The sequence below is a fragment of the Hibiscus syriacus genome, unplaced genomic scaffold (genome assembly GCF_006381635.1).
Source record: "Hibiscus syriacus cultivar Baekdansim isolate YM2019G1 unplaced genomic scaffold, ASM638163v2 tig00110890_pilon, whole genome shotgun sequence".
Classification (NCBI taxonomy): Eukaryota; Viridiplantae; Streptophyta; class Magnoliopsida; order Malvales; family Malvaceae; genus Hibiscus; species Hibiscus syriacus.
Genome location: NW_024062900.1, coordinates 8,223,049 through 8,241,874, shown reverse-complemented (window position 1 = coordinate 8,241,874; position 18,826 = coordinate 8,223,049). Strand labels below are relative to the sequence as shown.

General features: G+C 36.2%; 1 protein-coding gene across 2 annotated transcripts; it reads left to right on the top strand.

Moving 5' to 3' along the window:
- The first annotated feature begins 517 nt into the window (after positions 1-517).
- Positions 518-2,631, top strand: LOC120144584 (bifunctional aspartokinase/homoserine dehydrogenase 2, chloroplastic-like). 2 transcript variants are annotated; one of them, XM_039158619.1, is made up of 3 exons: positions 518-740; positions 2,368-2,455; positions 2,533-2,587. In XM_039158619.1, exons 1-3 carry the CDS (start codon positions 533-535, stop codon positions 2,540-2,542), a joined length of 306 nt encoding a protein of 101 aa, XP_039014550.1. In that variant the 5' UTR covers positions 518-532; the 3' UTR covers positions 2,543-2,587. The 2 variants fall into 2 exon arrangements, with proteins under 2 accessions (XP_039014550.1, XP_039014551.1); XM_039158620.1 differs by lacking the exon at positions 2,368-2,455 and having other exon boundaries at positions 2,533-2,631.
- Positions 2,632-18,826: the final 16,195 nt, after the last annotated feature.

The window sequence follows — 18,826 nt, the reverse complement described above, 5'->3', positions numbered from 1 at the left end:
GTAATATTGTTGCTATATTAGCTTAGTTTTTGTCTCATCACTACCTTAATAATGCATAAGCTGAACCTACTGTTTAAATTTGACACTGAATGCAATTTGTTCCATTCCACTCCAGTAAATGTTGAGACTAAATTTCAAAAATTAAACTATATGGATTGACTTTTATATGTCCTTTGATCTAGCGAATTGAGTAGTCCTTTTCAACCAATAGAAAATATCTGCTGGGATAAACATTGTAATTAATGTTAGCCTGATTTACATGATTACATATATCACATATTTGCTTAATCAAATAGTCTGTAGGTTATTTACTACTGGTTATTGATATTTAAAAGTTACATCTTTACTTTCTCTCTCATTTACAGATATCTCCGTCGAGAAATAGATGGATGAAGTAAATCTTCCGAAGGGAGACATGTGGGCTGTCCATAAGTTTGGGGGCACTTGTGTTGGGACCTCCCAGAGGATCAAGAATGTCGCAGATATAATTATTAGCGATGATTCAGAAAGATAGTTGGTAGTGGTATCGGCCATGTCTAAGGTGACAGATATGATGTTTGACCTTATCAATAAGGCACGATCAAGAGATGATTCCTACATCTCTGCATTGGATGCTGTCTTAGAAAAACATAATTCTACAGCACTTGATTTGCTTGATGGAGATGATCTTGCTACTTTCTTATCTCAACTGCATCATGATGTTAGTAACCTCAAAGCAATGCTTCGTGCAATATATATAGGTTAGAACACACTCTCTGACCTCTGTTCACATCTTTTTTAGACCAAAATGAGTTGGGTGATTAGTGCAGTTTTGTATGTTTGATTGCTAATTTTGTTTAAGCAAGGATACTGTTGTTAATGTGCTGATAAATGTGTTCTTCATATGCTATATTAAAAATATTTTTCTCGGAAAGAATCTAACAAATCTTCAGAAGACTAGGTTAAATCAATTTTTACTTGTTTGTCTTTGTTCATAGGAGTTAAAAAAAGGCCACTAGTGGTACTGATGGCTCCTCAATCTATTATCGAACCAGCAGCAGTTTCAATTTTGTAATTTTATCAAGTGCATTTGCAATAGTAGTCATTGTGATTTTCTTTTCTTTCCCACCTCCTTCTGTCCCTCTTAACCAAGGACATGAGGATTTTCCAGCATCCAATCTAAATGTTAACGTGTTCTCTATGAGTCAATCAATTGCATTCAAAATGTCATATACAGAACTTGTTTTCATTGTTATTGGTTTTTCCATTTCTTTCATGGGTTTTCCAACAAGTAATTTATCCAATGGTTTGTTTGGTAATAATAGGAAATTCTGTGTATTAATTATTTAGAACATTTTAAAACTGTAGAACCACCATATCCCTTGAACAGGTATTTATGTAATTGATTTGGATCTCGACCTTATGTCTCTCCTGAAACATCATTCTTTTGTAGTTCGTTATGGAAAAAATTATGTTCTTTAGGTTAACATTGTTTTTCTGTCTCGTGTATGTTTCTTGCCATAAAACGTGTCATCCAATGATTTGAGTAATTTCATGATAATTTACTTCATTTTCTTAGATTCGTTGTAGAACTTGACGTGCAAGGGGGCAGTAGAATCTGGTTCTAGTTGGTTTAGTAATGATAGAGTTTTCTGCCTGGTCCAACTACAAGAAGTAAAAAAGACTAAAAACATCTTCAAAATTTATGTGGATAATGTGGCTGCCATTTTTCGATTATAAGTAATTGTATTGAAACAACTTTGATTACTTGAACCTTAATGCTAGATTTTTCTTTTCTCTCTCTGTTAATGTTTTGCTAATACTTATTTAGTTTTAACATGTTCCTGGAAATAATTATATGAAATTCACTTCAGGTATATGATTAGCAAAAAGAAGAATTTGTATGACATGGTTGGTTTACTTTAAATGGGTCAGTTACTTTACCACAAAGAGTTTCAGTTTTGGCTTTCCCTTTTGCATTTATTGTTTCAACTTTGTATTTTGTATAGACGCAAAGATTTGGCTTTATGTGGACTGCTCAGCTCAAATAAATTTTATCAGTGATCACTGTTTCCAGGAGAGGAAGATGAAAGGAAACATACATTTCCTCTCGTTGTTGTTGTGCACTTATTAAGTTGTTTTCCCTTGCACTAGCGAAATTACTGAGCTTTAGTTATTCAAATAGTTGTGTTAAGTTCATTTTCAGGTCTTGAGTTCTAGATTCTAATTCTTGCTACTTTTATTGAAGTTTTCCATTACCATAGTTTAACCTGACAGTCTTGTGGTAATTTGTATTCTGTTTCTCCTTTTATAGTGTGACTAATACTTCTTCTAAAGGATTATTTCTTGTCATGTAAACTTACATGCTTATCTTTTCCTCCATTTCAGCTGGTCATGTCACAGAATCTTTCTCAGATTTTGTTGTTGGACATGGGGAATTATGGTCTGCTAAATGTTATCATATGTTGTTGGAAAGGTATGCGTTTCTATTTTTTGTTAATTATAACTTTTGGGGATGTTATATGATGAATTGTGAAATGAATTTTGGTACAGAATGGGATAGATTGCAAATGGATGGATACAAGGGAGGTACTTATTGTAAATCCCACTAGTTCTAACCAGGTCGATACTGATTTCACGGTATCCGAAAGAAAACTGGAAAAGTGGTTTTCACAGAATCCGTCTAAGATAATTATTGCTATTGGATTCATTGCCAGTGTTGGAATTCCTAGAATCAAGGAACAATAACTTTTTTCTTAATTCTAGGAGTTTGCCTTATGTAAATAGTCAACTAATCTAATTCCCCGATCTTAGGAATTATTTCCTAACTTAGAGTAGTTCTTCCTTATAAATTGTAATTTACGTTTAGAGCAGCAATAAACTAAGAATTTCATTTCTTCTCACATTTGTTCATGGCATCAGAGCTGTAGGACTCATTCGATCCTATTATGCTCTTCTTCTAGAAATTGTTCTTGCGTTGTTTTCTTCCTATGGCAGAACAACCAGAAAATCTTTTCGAATCTAAAACCTCAGCTCTTGTATCATCCAACACTTCATCCTCTATAGAAAATACCTTCGATGTCTGCCTAACCAAATCTCAACTTAAAGCCCTACACAAGATACTTGAAACACCTACTGCTCATGGATCCTTGGCTATTCAAGGTATTGCTTTTAATATTACTTCGGATTCAACTAATCAATCCGCTTGGATCCTGAATTCAGGTGCCTCCGACCACATGATAGGTAACTCATCCCTGTTCCATAGTTACATCCCTAGTTACATCCCTTGTCACAATCAATCTCGTATCCGAATAGCTGATGGTTCATACTCGCCTGTTGCTAGGACTGGGGCAGTTCAACTCACTGAAAAACTCTCTCTTGACAAAGTCTTACATGTCCCAAGTTTATCTTGCAATTTACTGTCAGTTAGTAAACTAATTGAGGATAATGATGCTCTTGTTGAATTTTCTGCTCGTGGTTGTGTTGTACAGGAATAGAAATCGGGGAAGATGATTGGCACTACTAAGGTTGATGATGGACTCTACATATTGAATAAAGACAATAAGAAAGGAAGTTTGGCGTTATCTGCTTCTCATGAGGACACAATTATGTTGTGGCACCAAAGGCTAGGACACCCAAACTTCTTGTACATGAAGTATGTATTTCCACTGTTATATCAAAATAAAAATCCAAATTTCCTAAAGTGTGAAATCTGCCAACTCTCAAAACATACTCGTGTTCCTTATACATTAAAACCTTACATCCAATTCAAACCTTTCTCTTTAATACACAGTGATCTATGGGGGGCTAGCCGAGTGAAAAATATTACGGGGGCTAGATGGTTTATAACATTTATTGATGACCATACTAGAGTTTGTTAGGTTTATGTATTCCAAAATTTTCATTCAATGATTAGAACCCAATTCCATTCCACCATACAAACGCTCCGCACCGATAATGGAAGAGAGTACTTCAACTCGATTTTAAGTCCTTACCTTGCAGAACAAGGCATCATACACCAAAGCTCCTGTCCAGACATACCACAACAAAATGGAATTTCGGAAAGGAAAAATTGGCACCTATTAAATGTTGCTCAAGCCCTAATGTTTACCACAAATACCCCAAAATACCTATGGGGAGAGGTTGTTCTAACCGCATGCTACCTAATTAACCGAATGTCATCCAAAGTCCTTAAATTTCAAACACCTCTAAATACCCTTCAAAAAGTTTTCCCTCTTTTCCATGTTCCTACCTTACCGATTAAATTATTCGGGTGTAAAGCCTTTGTCCATAATCATCAACCCAACCTATCTAAACTTGACTCTCGTGCTCATACTTGTGTTTTTGTTGGCTACTCCCCTACGCAAAAAGGGTACAAATGTTACTCACCTACTTTGCATCGTACATTTGTTTCCCGAGATGTAACCTTCTTTAAAACATAACCATATTTTTCAGCAACTCATCTTCAGGGGGAGATTCTCAATGAAGATGAGAACCTCAATACCCTCCTTATTACTCTACCACCCGATCTTAATCTACCACAAAATTTTCATACAAATGACATCCTCATAGTCTCCTCACAGCAGCCACCTAATGACATCCTCATAGTCCCCTCACAGCAGCCCTCTTCCCAACAGCACAATGATGATCCTAGTCTGCAAAAACAGCAACAGCTTGCTCTTGAAACTCAGTTACTTTGTGCTCATGAACTCCGAGTTTCTTCAAGGCTTCATTACTCTCCTGAAAATGACATAGCAGTGCCAAATTCATCTACAACCGTGGACTGTTCTACAACAGAGGTAACCCTTGATTCTCCATCTATTGATCTCCCAATTGCTATTCGAAAAGGTGTAAGGACCTGCACCCAACACCCTATCTCTCAGTTTGTGTCTTATGGAAATCTTTCCAAATCCTACAAAAACTTTTTGACAAATATTGACCATGTAAAAACTCCAAGGGATGTGAAGGAAGCTCTTGAATCACCCGAATGGAAACATGCTGTAATGGAAGAAATGAATGCTCTAAAAAACAATGGAACATGGGAAATCTCGGATCTGCTTGAAGGGAAAAAAACAGTAGGCTGTAAATGGATTTTCACCACCAAATTCAAAACTGATGGAACTATTTGATGAGTGTTCAGAATCTTTAATCTTTGCTCGTTATTTCTTCGATTTTGTGGAGTTATTGCTGCTGATTTAGTTGTGTTATGCCTATTTTCGTTCATGTCCTTACTTTCTAAAATTAATGATAAAACATGCGAATTCTGTATTTTTTATTATTATTTGGTCACGGCTGGAGACATAGGCACGACGTGGTCTGACGTGGCAGTTTCTAAAAGGTCCAGTCAGCGGCGGTTTCTATAAGACTTCATCCGCACGCCCTTGTAGACAAAGTAACCGACGTGAATCCCGAAGAGAAAATCTTATTCGATGATCTAAAGGAAATTGAATCAAAGCGAAGCTTGAGGCGATTTTTACCATATTTATTTATAATCTTCATCATCCTATTTTTACTTTAATTGCTTTAATTTATTTACTCGCTTTTACTATTTAAATATCACATTGCACCCCCCCATTTTACTATTTTTCGCCTGGTTAAAAATCATTCAAACATAAATTTGTGATTTTCTAAGTCCCTGAGGATTAGACCCTTATTTCTCTTTACTACGTATTTCCTTTATTTATTGATTGAGAATAAGGAATTTATTTTGACACCGAAACGACATTTGTTAAATTGGCGTCGTTGCTGGGGATTTCGCCAAAGTCACTAATTTTTGTTTGCTTTTGATTTATGACCAGGACTAATCCGGGTACATTAGTGGAGTACGACCCGGAGATCGAAGCTAAAGTTAGGAGACTCCACGCACAGACACTTCGGGAAAGGAGACAACAAACGAATCCAGAAGAAGAATCAAATTTAGGTAATACAATTCCGATGGCCGAACCTACTACTCGGGAGTTAGCCGCGGCACCCACTGAACAAGGACCTATGTGCAGTGATTTTTCACAAGGCGAAACTCCGTACCAATTGAAAATCGGCCTTATTCATCTCCTCCCTACATTCCGTGGATTGCCAAACGAGGATCCACACAAACATCTCAAGGAATTTCACATGGTCTGCTTCAGCATGACACCACAAGGAGTAACCGAGGACCAAATCAAACTTAGAACTTTTCCTTTTTCCTTAGCCGATACGGCTAAGGAGTGGTTATTTTATCTTCCTCCTAATTCTATTACTACGTGGGCTCACATGACTCATTTTTTTCTTGACAGGTTTTTCCCTGCGGTAAAAGTAAGTGAACTACGAAGAAGAATACTCAGAATCAAACAACTTGATGGAGAGTCACTTTACGATTATTGGGAGCAGTTTAAGAAGTTATGTTCTAGTTGCCCACAACATGGGTTAACCGAACAAACACTTCTTCAATATTTTTATGAAGGATTATTTCCCCTGGAAATGAAGATGATCGATGCTGCCAGGGGTGGAGCCTTGGTGAATATGACTCCTACTGAGGCTAGAGACTTAATATCGACGATGGCTGTAAATTCCCAGCAATTTTGCATAAATAATGAACATTCTTGAAGGGTTCATGAGATAAGATCTTCCTTGGAAAGTAAAATAGATAAATTAACTGAAATCGTAAACTCTCTTATTGTAGGACAGATAAGATAAAACCGAGTATGTGGAATATGTGCGTCGCTTGATCATCCAGCAGACGGTTGTCCACTGATTCAAGATGACGCATCAGTTCAAGTCAACACACTCGGAAACTTTCCGGGACCTCCCCAAAGAGCTTATAATCCTTACGGTAATACATACAATCCAGGATGGAGGGATCATCCGAACTTCAGTTACGCTCATAACCCGAGACCGAATCAAGGCTATCAAGCAAGAGCTCCACCATCGCAACAACCACAGAAGTCATCATTAGAATCGATTGTCGAGAGGTTAGCACTTTCCCAAGAAAAATTCCAAACTCGAACTGAAGCACACTTCCAAGAGATTGACAAATAGATAAGCCAAATAGCTCAAACCGTAAGCCACTTTGAATCACAAGGTTAGTTTCCATCTCAAACTGAAGTAAACCCGAGGGAGAACGTCAGCACCATCACTCTTCGGAGCGGTACAGTAGTGGGACCACCTGTTCCATTGAACGAAGTGACCTAGAAAGAGAAGAAGATTGATGATTCAGGGTCCCAGGAGGAGAATAACGAAGAACAAATAGACGACCCAACGTCATTTCCCTATGACGTGCCACTACCTTTTTCGTCGAGGCTAGTCAAAAGAGATAAAAAAACCGTTGAAAAGAAAATATTAGACGTACTTCGGAAGGTGGAAGTTAATATACCTCTCTTTGAGGTTATCCGGAAGGTTCCAAAGTATGCCCGATTTTTAAAGGATCTCTGTACAACAAAAAGAAAGCTTACCGGAGTCGAGAAAGTAAGTCTAGGAGCAAACGTCTCAGTCGTTTTCCAACGAAAGTTACCACCTAAACTGAAGGACCAAGGTATGTTTGCAATCCCTTGTAAAATTGGTAAGGTTGAGATTAAACGAGCTATGTGTGATCTTGGTGCATCAATTAATGTAATGCATCTATCTGTCTATAAAATGGTCACTAACGATCTTTTGAAGGACACAAAGATTTCGATACAGCTCGTTGACAAGTCAGTAATCTATCCTGAAAGACTCTTAGAGAATGTATTGGTGGAGGTAAACGACTTGATATTTCCCGCCGATTTTTATATAATCGACATGGAGATTGATCGCACGAGCACATCGTCTGATATTCTTTTGGGGCGCCCTTTTCTAAGCACTGCACACACAAAAATTGATGTGAGGAGCGAAATTTTAACTATGGAGTTCGACGGTGAGATCGTTAAATTTGACGTATATAAGGCAATGAGATATCCTGATAAAGTGGAAAGTTTAAATTCTGTCGATTTAATCGATCATTTAGATGATGAATTTTTAAAAACTAATTTTTCCTTTGATATATGCAGGGAGCTGGAGGGTCATGATGAAAACATGAATTATGATAATACAGAATTGAATTTGATTTCTTCTAAGCCTAAAGTCTTACCTTCTGTTCTGCAGGCACCCGAAGTTGAACTTAAACAGTTGCTTGATCACTTGAAATACACCTTCCTCGGACCAAACAACATTCTGCTAGTAATCATATCAAAAGGGTTGTTCGAGGAGGAAGAAAAATACTTGATCACGGTTTTGCGCCAATACAAGGAGGTTATAGGATGGACTATTACTGACATAAAAGGTTTGAGTCCATCTACTTGTATGCATAAAATTAAAACTGAAAAAGGCGCAAAACCAACACGTAAGGGTCAACGCCGGTTGAATCCACCAATGATGAAAATGGTAAAAAAAGAGATACAAAAACTCTTAGATGCAGATATTATATATCCAATTTCGGATAGCAAATGGGTAAGTCCTGTACATGTAGTTCCTAAAAAAACAGTAGTTACTGTGGTTGAAAATTCTGAAGGAGAACTTGTACCAACACGAGTTCAGAATGGATGGAGAGTCTGCATCGATTACAAGAAGTTGAATTCTTTAACTCGGAAAGACCATTTTCCTCTTCTATTTATAGATCAAATGATAGAACGATTAGCCGGTAAATCTCATTATTGTTGTCTTGATGGATTTTCAGGTTTCTTCAAGATTCCAGAGCACCTGAAGATTAAGAAAAGACGGCATTCACATGCCCCTTCGGTACCTTCGCTTACCGACGTATGCTTTTTGGACTTTGCAATGCACCTGCCACATTCCAAAGGTGTATGATCAATATTTTTTCTGATTTTATTAAGAAAGGTATTGAAGTCTTCATGGACGACTTCACTGTTTACGGTAACTCATTCAAGGAATGTCTATTAAATTTGAAAAATGTGTTGCGTCAGTGCCTAGAATTTAACCTTGTTTTGAATTATGAAAAATGTCACTTTATGGTTGATAAATATTTGATTCTAGGACATATTGTTTCATATAAAAGAATTGCGCTAGATAAGGCAAAAACTGATATAATACGTTCACTTCCTTACCCCACTTCGGTGAGGGAAATTCGTTCTTTCCTTGGTCATGTAGGCTTTTACCGTAGATTCATTAAGGATTTCTCTAAAGTGGCACAACCATTGTGTGAGCTATTATAGAAAGATAAAATCTTCGATCTCGACCAAAAATTCCAACAATCATTCGACGTATTGAAGGAAAAGTTAGTTTCGGCACCCATAGTTCAACCGCCAAATTGGGACTTTCCCTTTGAAGTTATGTGTGATGTTTCGGATGGAAGTGTTGGGGTTGTGCTCGGACAAAAGATCGAGAAAGAATCTCACGTTATCGCTTATGCATCCTGTACCTTAGATTTCGCACAACGGAATTATTCAACAACTGAAAAAGAATTATTCGTTATTATTTTTGCATTAGATAAATTTAGATCATATCTTCTTGGCACTAAAGTTATTGTTTTCTCTGATCATGCAGCCTTGAAGTACTTGCTTAGCAAAAAAGAGGCGAAACCACGACTAATCCGTTGGATCTTACTCCTCTAAGAGTTTGATTTGGAAATCAAGGACAATAAAGGATGTGAGAACTTAGTGGTCGATCACTTAAGTCGGCTTCCAATCACTACAGTTGATCCTCCCATTCGTGAAGAATTCCCGGAGGAAAGCTTGATGATGGCACAGAAGTTAACATTTTGGTTCGCAGATATAGTTAATTACTTAGCTACAGGTAAATTGCCATCTGATTTAACGAGAGTCGAAGTAAACCGCATCAAGAGAGAATCTCGTTTCTTCATTTGGGATGATCCATATCTCTGGAAGCATTGTTCAGACCAGGTAATTCGACGGTGTGTTCCTGAAAGCGAGGTAAGCTCAATTTTAAATTTTTGTCATTCCTATTCGTGTGGCAGACACTTTGGACCGAAACGAACTGCTCATAAAATTTTGGAATGCGGATTCTTTTGGCCTCATATTTTTCATGATCCTTACTTGTTTTGCAAATCTTGTGATAATTGTCAACGTGCAGGTAATTTGAGTTGAAGAAATGAAATGTCCCTTAATCCTATACATATATGTGAAATATTTGATGTTTGGGATTTGATTATATGGGTCCATTTGTTTCTTCTTTTGGCAACTGTTATATAATCCTTGCGGTTGATTATGTTTCGAAGTGGGTAGAAGCTATAGTCACTTGAAACAACGATGCTAAAACTACTGTTCAATTTCTAAAGAATTGTATTTTTTTTCAGGTTTGGCATACCGAGAGCGATAATAAGCGACCGCGGCACACACTTCATCAATCGGGTGATTGATGTGCTTATGAAAAAGCATGGAGTGAATCATAGAATTGTCACGGCTTATCATCCGCAAACGAACGGACAATCGGAAGTTTCAAACTGAGAAATAAAGATGATTCTTGAGAAAATAGTTAAGCCAAATCGCAAGGATTGGAGCTATTAGGGAAATGGTCTTTGAGATTTGCTAATGAAAGAAACTCTGTTTGGAGGAAATTTATGTGCAGCAAATACAATATTGAATCATCCTTGTTATTATTTAACAGAAATGTTCCACCTCAAGCTTCATGGATTTGGAGATCAATGGTGAATAACCATTTCAAAGATGACCCATTCGACTCTAAGTTTTGAAGTTTGTGTAGTTTTCAAGTTGGTGATGGAAAGTTCATTCGGTTCTGGCAAGATAGTTGGGCTTTAGATTATCCGCTCCTGGTTATTTTTCATAGACTGTTTTCTATTTCATCAAACAAGATTAGCAAATTATGTGAGTTTGGTGAATATCGTTCTATGGGCTGGATTTGGGATGTTCAAGTGAGAAGGAATTTAAATGATTGGGAGCTCGAACAATGGTCTAATCTGATGGTTATCATTTAAAATTACTCTCTTTCTAAAGATTCCAGTGATATTTTGATATGGAAAGGCAATGGGGATGGTGTGTATTCTGTTAGCTCTTGTGTTAAGTTGTGTTCTTCAGGTTCAAAGGAGGTTCATTTATGGAAAATTTTAATTTGGAGGGGTATGTTTCCTCCAAGAGTTGAATTCTTTTATGTGGCAAGTTGTTCTTTAGAGGTTGGCAATTAAGAATAAACTGGTCAAAAGAGGGGTTCAGGGTGTGGTCCTTATGGAATAAATTTATGAAGTTTTGGAGGCTTAGATCTGTTTTTCACGCAAATGCCAAGATTTTTCTCCTAGCTTGGGATGACTTGAAGACTAATTCTGCTATATGGTAATTTATCCCAAGGGCTGTTCTCTGGACCATTTGAAAAGTCAAGAATGATATAGTGTTCGAAGGGGGAAGTTATATCAGACAAATTATTTTTCTTAGCAAGATTTAGGCTTGCTTCTTGATTTTTAGCAAAGTATAAGGAGATTTCTATCTCTAAGGATTCTCTCATTTCTGATCCTTCCCTAGGGGATTCTTGTTCATCCTACAATAAAGTGATTTTATCTAAGATCTCTTGGTTCCCTCCTCCTAAGGGCTTCATTAAATTGAATGTTGATGCTGCAACTAGTTGCGTCTGGAAGAAAAGTGGTCTTGGTGGCGTTTTAAGAGATCATTCTGGTTCGATTTTAGGCTCTTTCAAGGAGTCTTCTAATTCGGGTCCTCCTACACTGATGGAGCTTAAAGCTATTCAAAGGGGTTTATCCTTCTTTGTCCCTTTTCAAGGGATTGTTAAGGATCGGTTGATTATCAAGAGTGATAGCAGGGTGGCAATGGATTGGATTAAGAATGTTGATTTATGTCCAGATGTGTATGCTTTTATTGTTAAAGACATAGTTGATAGGCTTAAAGCTTTTGAGGGTGTTGTTAGATGGGTTGCTAGGACAACTAACTTAGAGGCTGATGCCTTAGCTAAGGTTGGAATAGGCTGATTTATGTGTTGTTTACGGTTATCTTATGGTTTTTAGTTCCTGTAAAGGGTGTTTTGCTGTGTTGTATTTCTATTGTAACTTTCTTTATGTTTAATGAAATCTTAAGGCATTATTTTTCTCATTCCGCTGATTAAGGAGCTTCTTTACAAGTTTAATTAATCAAGAAGGGGGTTTTTAACGAGGTCTTCAAATCTTATAAAAAAAAGACGATGCATAAACAATAAAATTAGTTCTTCGGTAAGCCGTGCTATTTACCTGTCGAGCTAGAACACAAGACATATTGGGCCGTAAAACAGTGCAATATGGAGTTAGAAGCGGTTGGCAAAACACGAAAGCTACATATACAAGAGCTTGAGGAAATCCGAAGAGATGCTTACGATAACGCCAAGATATATAAGGACAAAACTAAAGAACTTCATGATCGAAAAATTATTTCTAAATCTTTTTCTATCGGACAAAAAGTTCTTTTTAACTCAAAATTGAAACTTTTTGCATGTAAACTTCGATCAAAATGGAACGAAACTTATACGATAATTGGAATATTTCCTCATAGCGCAGTCGAAATTGAAGACAATTCGGGCACTCGGTTTAAAGTAAATGGACACAGGATTAAACCGTATTATGCGAATAACGAAATTTATTTGGTTGAAGATCTCAACTTAGAAGAACCTGTAGTCTGAATCAGGTCGTCGAGCTAACGACGTTAAACAAAAGCGCTTCATGGGAGGTAACCCATTGTTTTTCCGTTAAATTTTTATTTTTATTTTTATCGAGCATCTTTTTATTTAATTTCTATTTTTATTATGCAGAAACTGAATATTTTTATTCAAACTTAAACAACGAAGAATTGAGAGATTATCATCCGAACAATGCCAAATTCTACCCCTAGGAGCATGTAACGGCGCACGTTAGCACACTTCTAAGGAGACCGGTCGACATTAAAGTTGGGGAGTACTCTGTTCATTCTCTTGCACTTTAATTTTTTTTTTTCGTTTTGAGGCAAAACGCTTTAAGTAAGGGGGAGTAGAGTAGAGTGTAGGATTCAATTTCCCTTTGCTTATCTTTATGTTTCAATTCAAGTATGTGTTGGTTGAATTTGCGGAAACTTCACTGAATTTATTTGTCTTGTTGAAAATTTTTGGAATGTTATGCTTGTTTGGGAACACATGATTGTTTAGGTTAGGATATTCTTGATAGCGAATAGCATGAATTGTGATAAGTTGGTGTTTTTGTGATATTTCATGACTTTGTTGATTAAAATGTGATTAGCTAAATGCATGAAACAATTTGGTGAGTTTTGAGTCTTTACGGGCATATCAGTTTCGCTCTCATTTTGTTGGATTGTGTGTGTTGAATTTGGCATTGGTATTCTAGAACCTGCATGTTAAATACTGTCGAGATTACACATGAACATGATGCTTAAAGATGATTTGGGCACCTAAAGATTAACCATTTCGTTCCCCGACTAAAAAGCATACCTATGCATTTTCCCCTTAGCTAACCATTTTTGAGCCTATTCTCGTTTCTTTGTTTTCACCATATTCATAAACCTGAGCCTTTTTATTTTTATCCATCTTTTCTACCTTTTTCAGGGCAAGTGAAAAATTTTACTGTTATATTCTCAATCGAAAAAAAATGTTGAATGAAAGAAAAAAAAACACCAGTTCGAAAGAAAAAAAAGTTGTTCGAAAGAAAAAGAGAGAAAAAAGACATGAAACGAAAAAATGGAAAAGAAAAACAAAAGTGTGAAAAAGAAAAAATGCATTTCGACAAGAAATTTGTTGTTTGATATGTCGTCTTTTTATCTTGTTGTGCTTAATGTTTTGATGGAGTTGAAATTATTATTTGTTAGTTCATTGTCTTGAATTTTTAGCCATATTTTTAGCATTTTCCCCACCTTTACCTAAGTCTCGTTACAACCAATAAAAGACCTTTTGATTTATGCATTTTGTTCTTATTAGTAGTGGAAATTTGATTTACTTGCAGGCTTATGGTAATACCGTCTCAATTCTGACATTGAGCGTTTCTTTACCCTAAACACATTGAGTGATTTGAGTGAATTCGTGTTGAGTTATGAGCATTGAGATTAATGAATGAATGGATATTACAATTGTACTTGACTTGTTCCAATTGGTGATATTCAATTGATTGATTTTTTGACTTGAATAGTTATTGTGGTCTCTACCTTGCTTCATTGAATATGAAACTTGACAAAGAACGTTTAATGAAGTTTTTGACTAATTTGGTTAATCATACTTGAAGACAAGCATGAGATAAGTGAGGGGGAATTTGATGAGTATTCAGAATCGTTAATCTTTGCTCATTATTTCTTCAATTTTGTGGAGTTATTGCTGCTGATTTAGTTGTGTTATGCCTATTTTCGTGCAGGTCTTTACTTTCCAGAATTAGTAATAAAACAGGTGAATTCTGTATTTTTTATTATTATTTGGTCACGGCTGGAGACATGGGCATGACGCGGTCTGACGTGACAGTTTCTAGAAGGTCCAGTTAGCGGTGGTTTCTATAAGACTTCATCCGCACGCATTCTAGATTGACGAGTAGAGTTGCATTAGGAGACTAGTTTAAGTTTGAATTTAAATTTAAAAACAATTATCTTTTGTATTATTTTATTATTTTCTTTGCTTATCTTTTAAGCTTTGAGAAGCTATAAATACCCACTTGGGGTAAGCCTAAATCATCACACAAGTTACATTCTTCTTTTCTCTAGTTTATTAAAGTTTCTCTTTTACTTTTCAAGTTTTTCCCTTTTTTCTTTTATTTTCAAGCTTTTTTTCCAAAATGCTAAGTATGACTTTTGTCATGCTTAGTTAAAATTTTTAAAAGCGAGAGCTGCCGCGATGATTCAATTCCAACGGGAGAATTGAAACGGTCCCTAAATATCCTGAGAATGAGGTAAAAGCAGTTGTTGAGACTTTACAATCTAGATTTCGCCAAGCTTTGGATGCTGGGCGTCTTTCACAAGTTCTTTTCAGTTTAAACATACATTTGGACTTGATTATCAGACAAGCATAGATGATATAGCTGATGTAGTTGAAGTAGGGTAAATGCAATGAATATAAGATCTCGAGGGGAAATCAGAAGATGGAAGCATTGAAACAAAGAAGATTTTTATGGAAAGGGAACTAGGAGGGAAAGCTAGCAAGTCAATTGAGTGAAATTGAATATTCAATATTATAATATCTCAAATATTAATCATCCAAAACTTAATTTAAACTAAAATAACATAGGTGTTTATAACTAAACTCAGAACCCTGATGAAAAGATGTAAATTAAATATATATATAAAATAACCATGTTCTAAAATATCAATAAAAGTTACAAATAACCCATAAAATATAAAATTGAAATAAAGTCGTAGATAATTTAATCTCTCAACTAGCATATCTACATTCTCCGTCTATAACAGACCATTATTATTTTGGTTTGATTGAGCTCGCATAATTTTGTGAGAAGGCTATTGTTACACACTTAATGTTTCAAGAAAACCTGAGTTCCTAGCTTTCTGGGCTCTCCATTCCTTGTATCAATAGAGACGATATACATAAGAGACTAACAATGCATATAGGTACATTCTTTTAAGCTTGAAATTTGTCTCATACAAGTCTGGATTCTCTTCTTACTGAAATACTTGATTACTGAAAAAAAAGTAAAAATTGGACTAGTCTCATTCTCACAAATACGTAAAACTTCTGCTCCTGTCGCAAGTTTTTAACTAACATTCCAAAATCAGCTTAAAGATTTTCTAAAACTAGTACTGTTGTGCAAACCATCATATAGGTTTTTCAATTTTTTAAAAGGCTATATAGGTTTTGGATTATTGATGTAATTGGCTTTTGGCATTTTCCTAAGACAACAATTGGTCTAATTACCAGGGCAAGTTGTGAAGAATTTGCTGAGGAATCATTTGGATTTATATAGGTCATGGGGCTCTGGCGTTATAATTTGGGTCATGGAAACTAAAAATTGTACTAGTTTTTTTTATAGAATTTAGGCCTCATTAAAAAATCCCCTTTTGCAGAAGGACAACTAAGGAGGAAAAGAGTATCTAGAAATTTATAGATGAAAACTTTAGTACATCATAAGCAAACTTTAGATTAAAATTGTACTAGTTCAGAACCCATTTTGTAGGTTAAATTCAGAACATGCATAACAAACAGCGTATTTGACATCTTGTTAATATTTCTAATATAAACTATCTTCATGTTTTCTGTTCTGGGCATTATCTAGTGTATTGGTTACAGCATAAGGCTTGATTAAACATTGCTAGCCTGTGTATCTGCATTGTCCTCATGGGTTAAATTTTTCTTAATTTTTTCCCATAAGAATTGGAGGTCTCGTAAAATTCACTTTATAATTGCTGAAAAACCTAAAAGTGTTTCAGCAAAAAGTGAAAGGAGGAAAAGAATACCTCAAGGTTTATTAAAATATAGTAAAACAACAAGGTACTAGAATACAAAGGTGTCTATCCATGAGACACAAACTGATAGATCCCAAAACATACAACCCACCCATACTACAGTATCCTATTAATGACTTTGCTAAGACATCTGCCTCCAAATTAGCAGTCTTAGGGATTACACGTAAAACAACCTCACGTTTCATAATCCTGTAAATAATATCCCTTACAATGAAGAAGTAAATAGCAGGGCAAGATGTTGGATTTTTTATCCACTCCACACAGTTTTTGTATAAAATCAAACGCCTCTTCGAGCTCCACTTCGATGACTCAAAGAAGAGTAACCTTGTTTTAATGGCCACCAACTCCACCAAAGTAGGGGGATCAAGCCCTTTTGGTTTCGAGAAAGACGCAAGAATGACGTTGGAATAATCACACAATATACCTATGACGCCAACCACTTTCCAATCTCCATTCACTACTCCAACAACGTTAATTTTAAAAAAAACCTTCAGGGGGAGGAGTCCATGTAGAGGATGGAGATAACTGTTTCCTTGAGAATGCACAAGAAATCATTAAAGATGGATCGCCAACTAAAGAGTCCATCTGAATGGGAACTTTAGGATTATTTGTTAAAAACCACGTTGCTAATCTAAATCTTGCTAGAAAGAAGAGGTAAGTTGACTCTAGCATCCCCTTATTGAAAACAATAACGTTCTTACATTTCCAAATCATCCATAAAATGATACTAGGGATAAACCTACTAATGGAAAAATGGGGCACCAGATCTCCCCATACTTCTAAAAACGCTGATGTGTTTACTTGTAGGGCCGAGGACACTTCCCAAATCTGCAAAAAGCTAATCCATAAGGTCCAAGCTACTCTACAATAGAAGAACAAGTGAGAAGTAGTTTTCGGTTCTATTCTACACATAGGACACAGAGGGTCTGCTACGCCAAGGACCCTTCTCTTAATAAGCTCTACCCTTACAACCATCTTTTGGTAAATAACCTGCCACATAAAAGTCTCCACCCTAGGAGGAACCCCTGCCAAAGATATTTATTCCAAAATTGGTTCACTTCCTTTGAGTTTGAGAACACACTAATACATGACTTCACCAAGTAGGATCCTTCCCCCATTCCCTTTCCATATTATGCAATCACTATGTTTTCGCCAAATCTGAAATTGCTTAATAAAGACATCAAATCAAACTATTGATCCAATTCTCAATCACTTAAATTTCTCCTCATCTCAACATTCCACATCTAGCCCGAGCTTCCAAGAACACCAAAATCGGCTACTCTTCCTTCCTTATTGACTGAAAGTGAAAATGATATTGGGACTTTAAGGGAGCTTCCCTTATCCGAACATCATGCCAGAAGAGGGTAGCCTCTCAATTGCCAACTTGAATTTGTAAGTGTTTGCGAAAACACATTGTAAATTCATCATTCTTAGAATAGTTGCTAACAACTCCTCTCCAAATCCATGAAGCTTGGAGGAATTTTGATTTGCTTAGCACCATAAAGCTACTATCTAGATTGTACCTGCTACATAACAACCTCTTCCACAATGAATCCTTTTTGTTTGCAAATTTCCAAGTCTATTTACCATTTAACGTTCTATTCATCAGGCTGAGATCAATAACCCCTACAGTCTTTTGGTTTACACACTGACGACCAATTAATCCAATATATTTTGTCCTTCTCTGCTCCTCCACCCCAAAGGAATCTTGCCATTATGGTGATTAATTTCCTGTGTACATTAGTTGGTAGCCCGAATATTGAAAGGTAATAAATTGGAAAAGAACACAAAAGATTTCTAAGGAACTACTCTTCCAACTAGGGACAAGGTAGTTGTTTTCCAATCGACTAATTTGCTATGAAATTTTTGAATAAAAGGGTCCCACGAGGTTGCTAAATTTTCTTTGATTCGATTGGAAGCCCGCTATACTCGGATGGGAAAACACCTACTGACACCCAATTATTGAAGCACACTCTTTAATTACATCTTTTCCCACATTTATACTAAATAGTCTTCTTTTGAAGAAGTTCAAATAAAGCCCAAACATCAATTCAAAGATGCGTAAAACTTTTTTCACATTCTTAATTTGGTTGATCGATGCGCTGCATAAAATTATCAAGTATTCCGCAAATTGCAGATGTGACAACATGAAGGAATTATCATTCGAACTAATAGAAAAACCATTAATTAACCGACTTGGCAAGCGTTAAATTAAGCTACTCCCCCACCAGATTAAACAATGGAGAAAGTGAGCAGCCTTTCCTAAGACCTTTAGCCATTGGAAATTCTTCAGTGGAACTCCATTAATAAGGACAAAGATATAAGCCAAGGATATGCACCTATAAATCCATTTGCACCAGCTCTCCTAAACCCCTTACTCTTCATAATTTGGAGTAAAATTGACCAATCAACAATATCAACCCTTCTAAAAAATGCTTTGAAAACAACTCCTTGTAAGCCTTTCTTCCTCTAGAAATCAATCCCTTCGTTAGCGATGAAGGAACAGTCCA

Excerpts from the sequence above, each read along its gene's own strand:
- LOC120144584 (XM_039158619.1), top strand. The coding sequence starts at position 533 with ATGTCTAAGGTGACAGATATGATGTTTGACCTTATCAATAAGGCACGA. Across the intron at positions 741-2,367 it reads GCTTCGTGCAATATATATAG|CTGGTCATGTCACAGAATCT; the intron begins GTTAGAACACAC and ends CCTCCATTTCAG.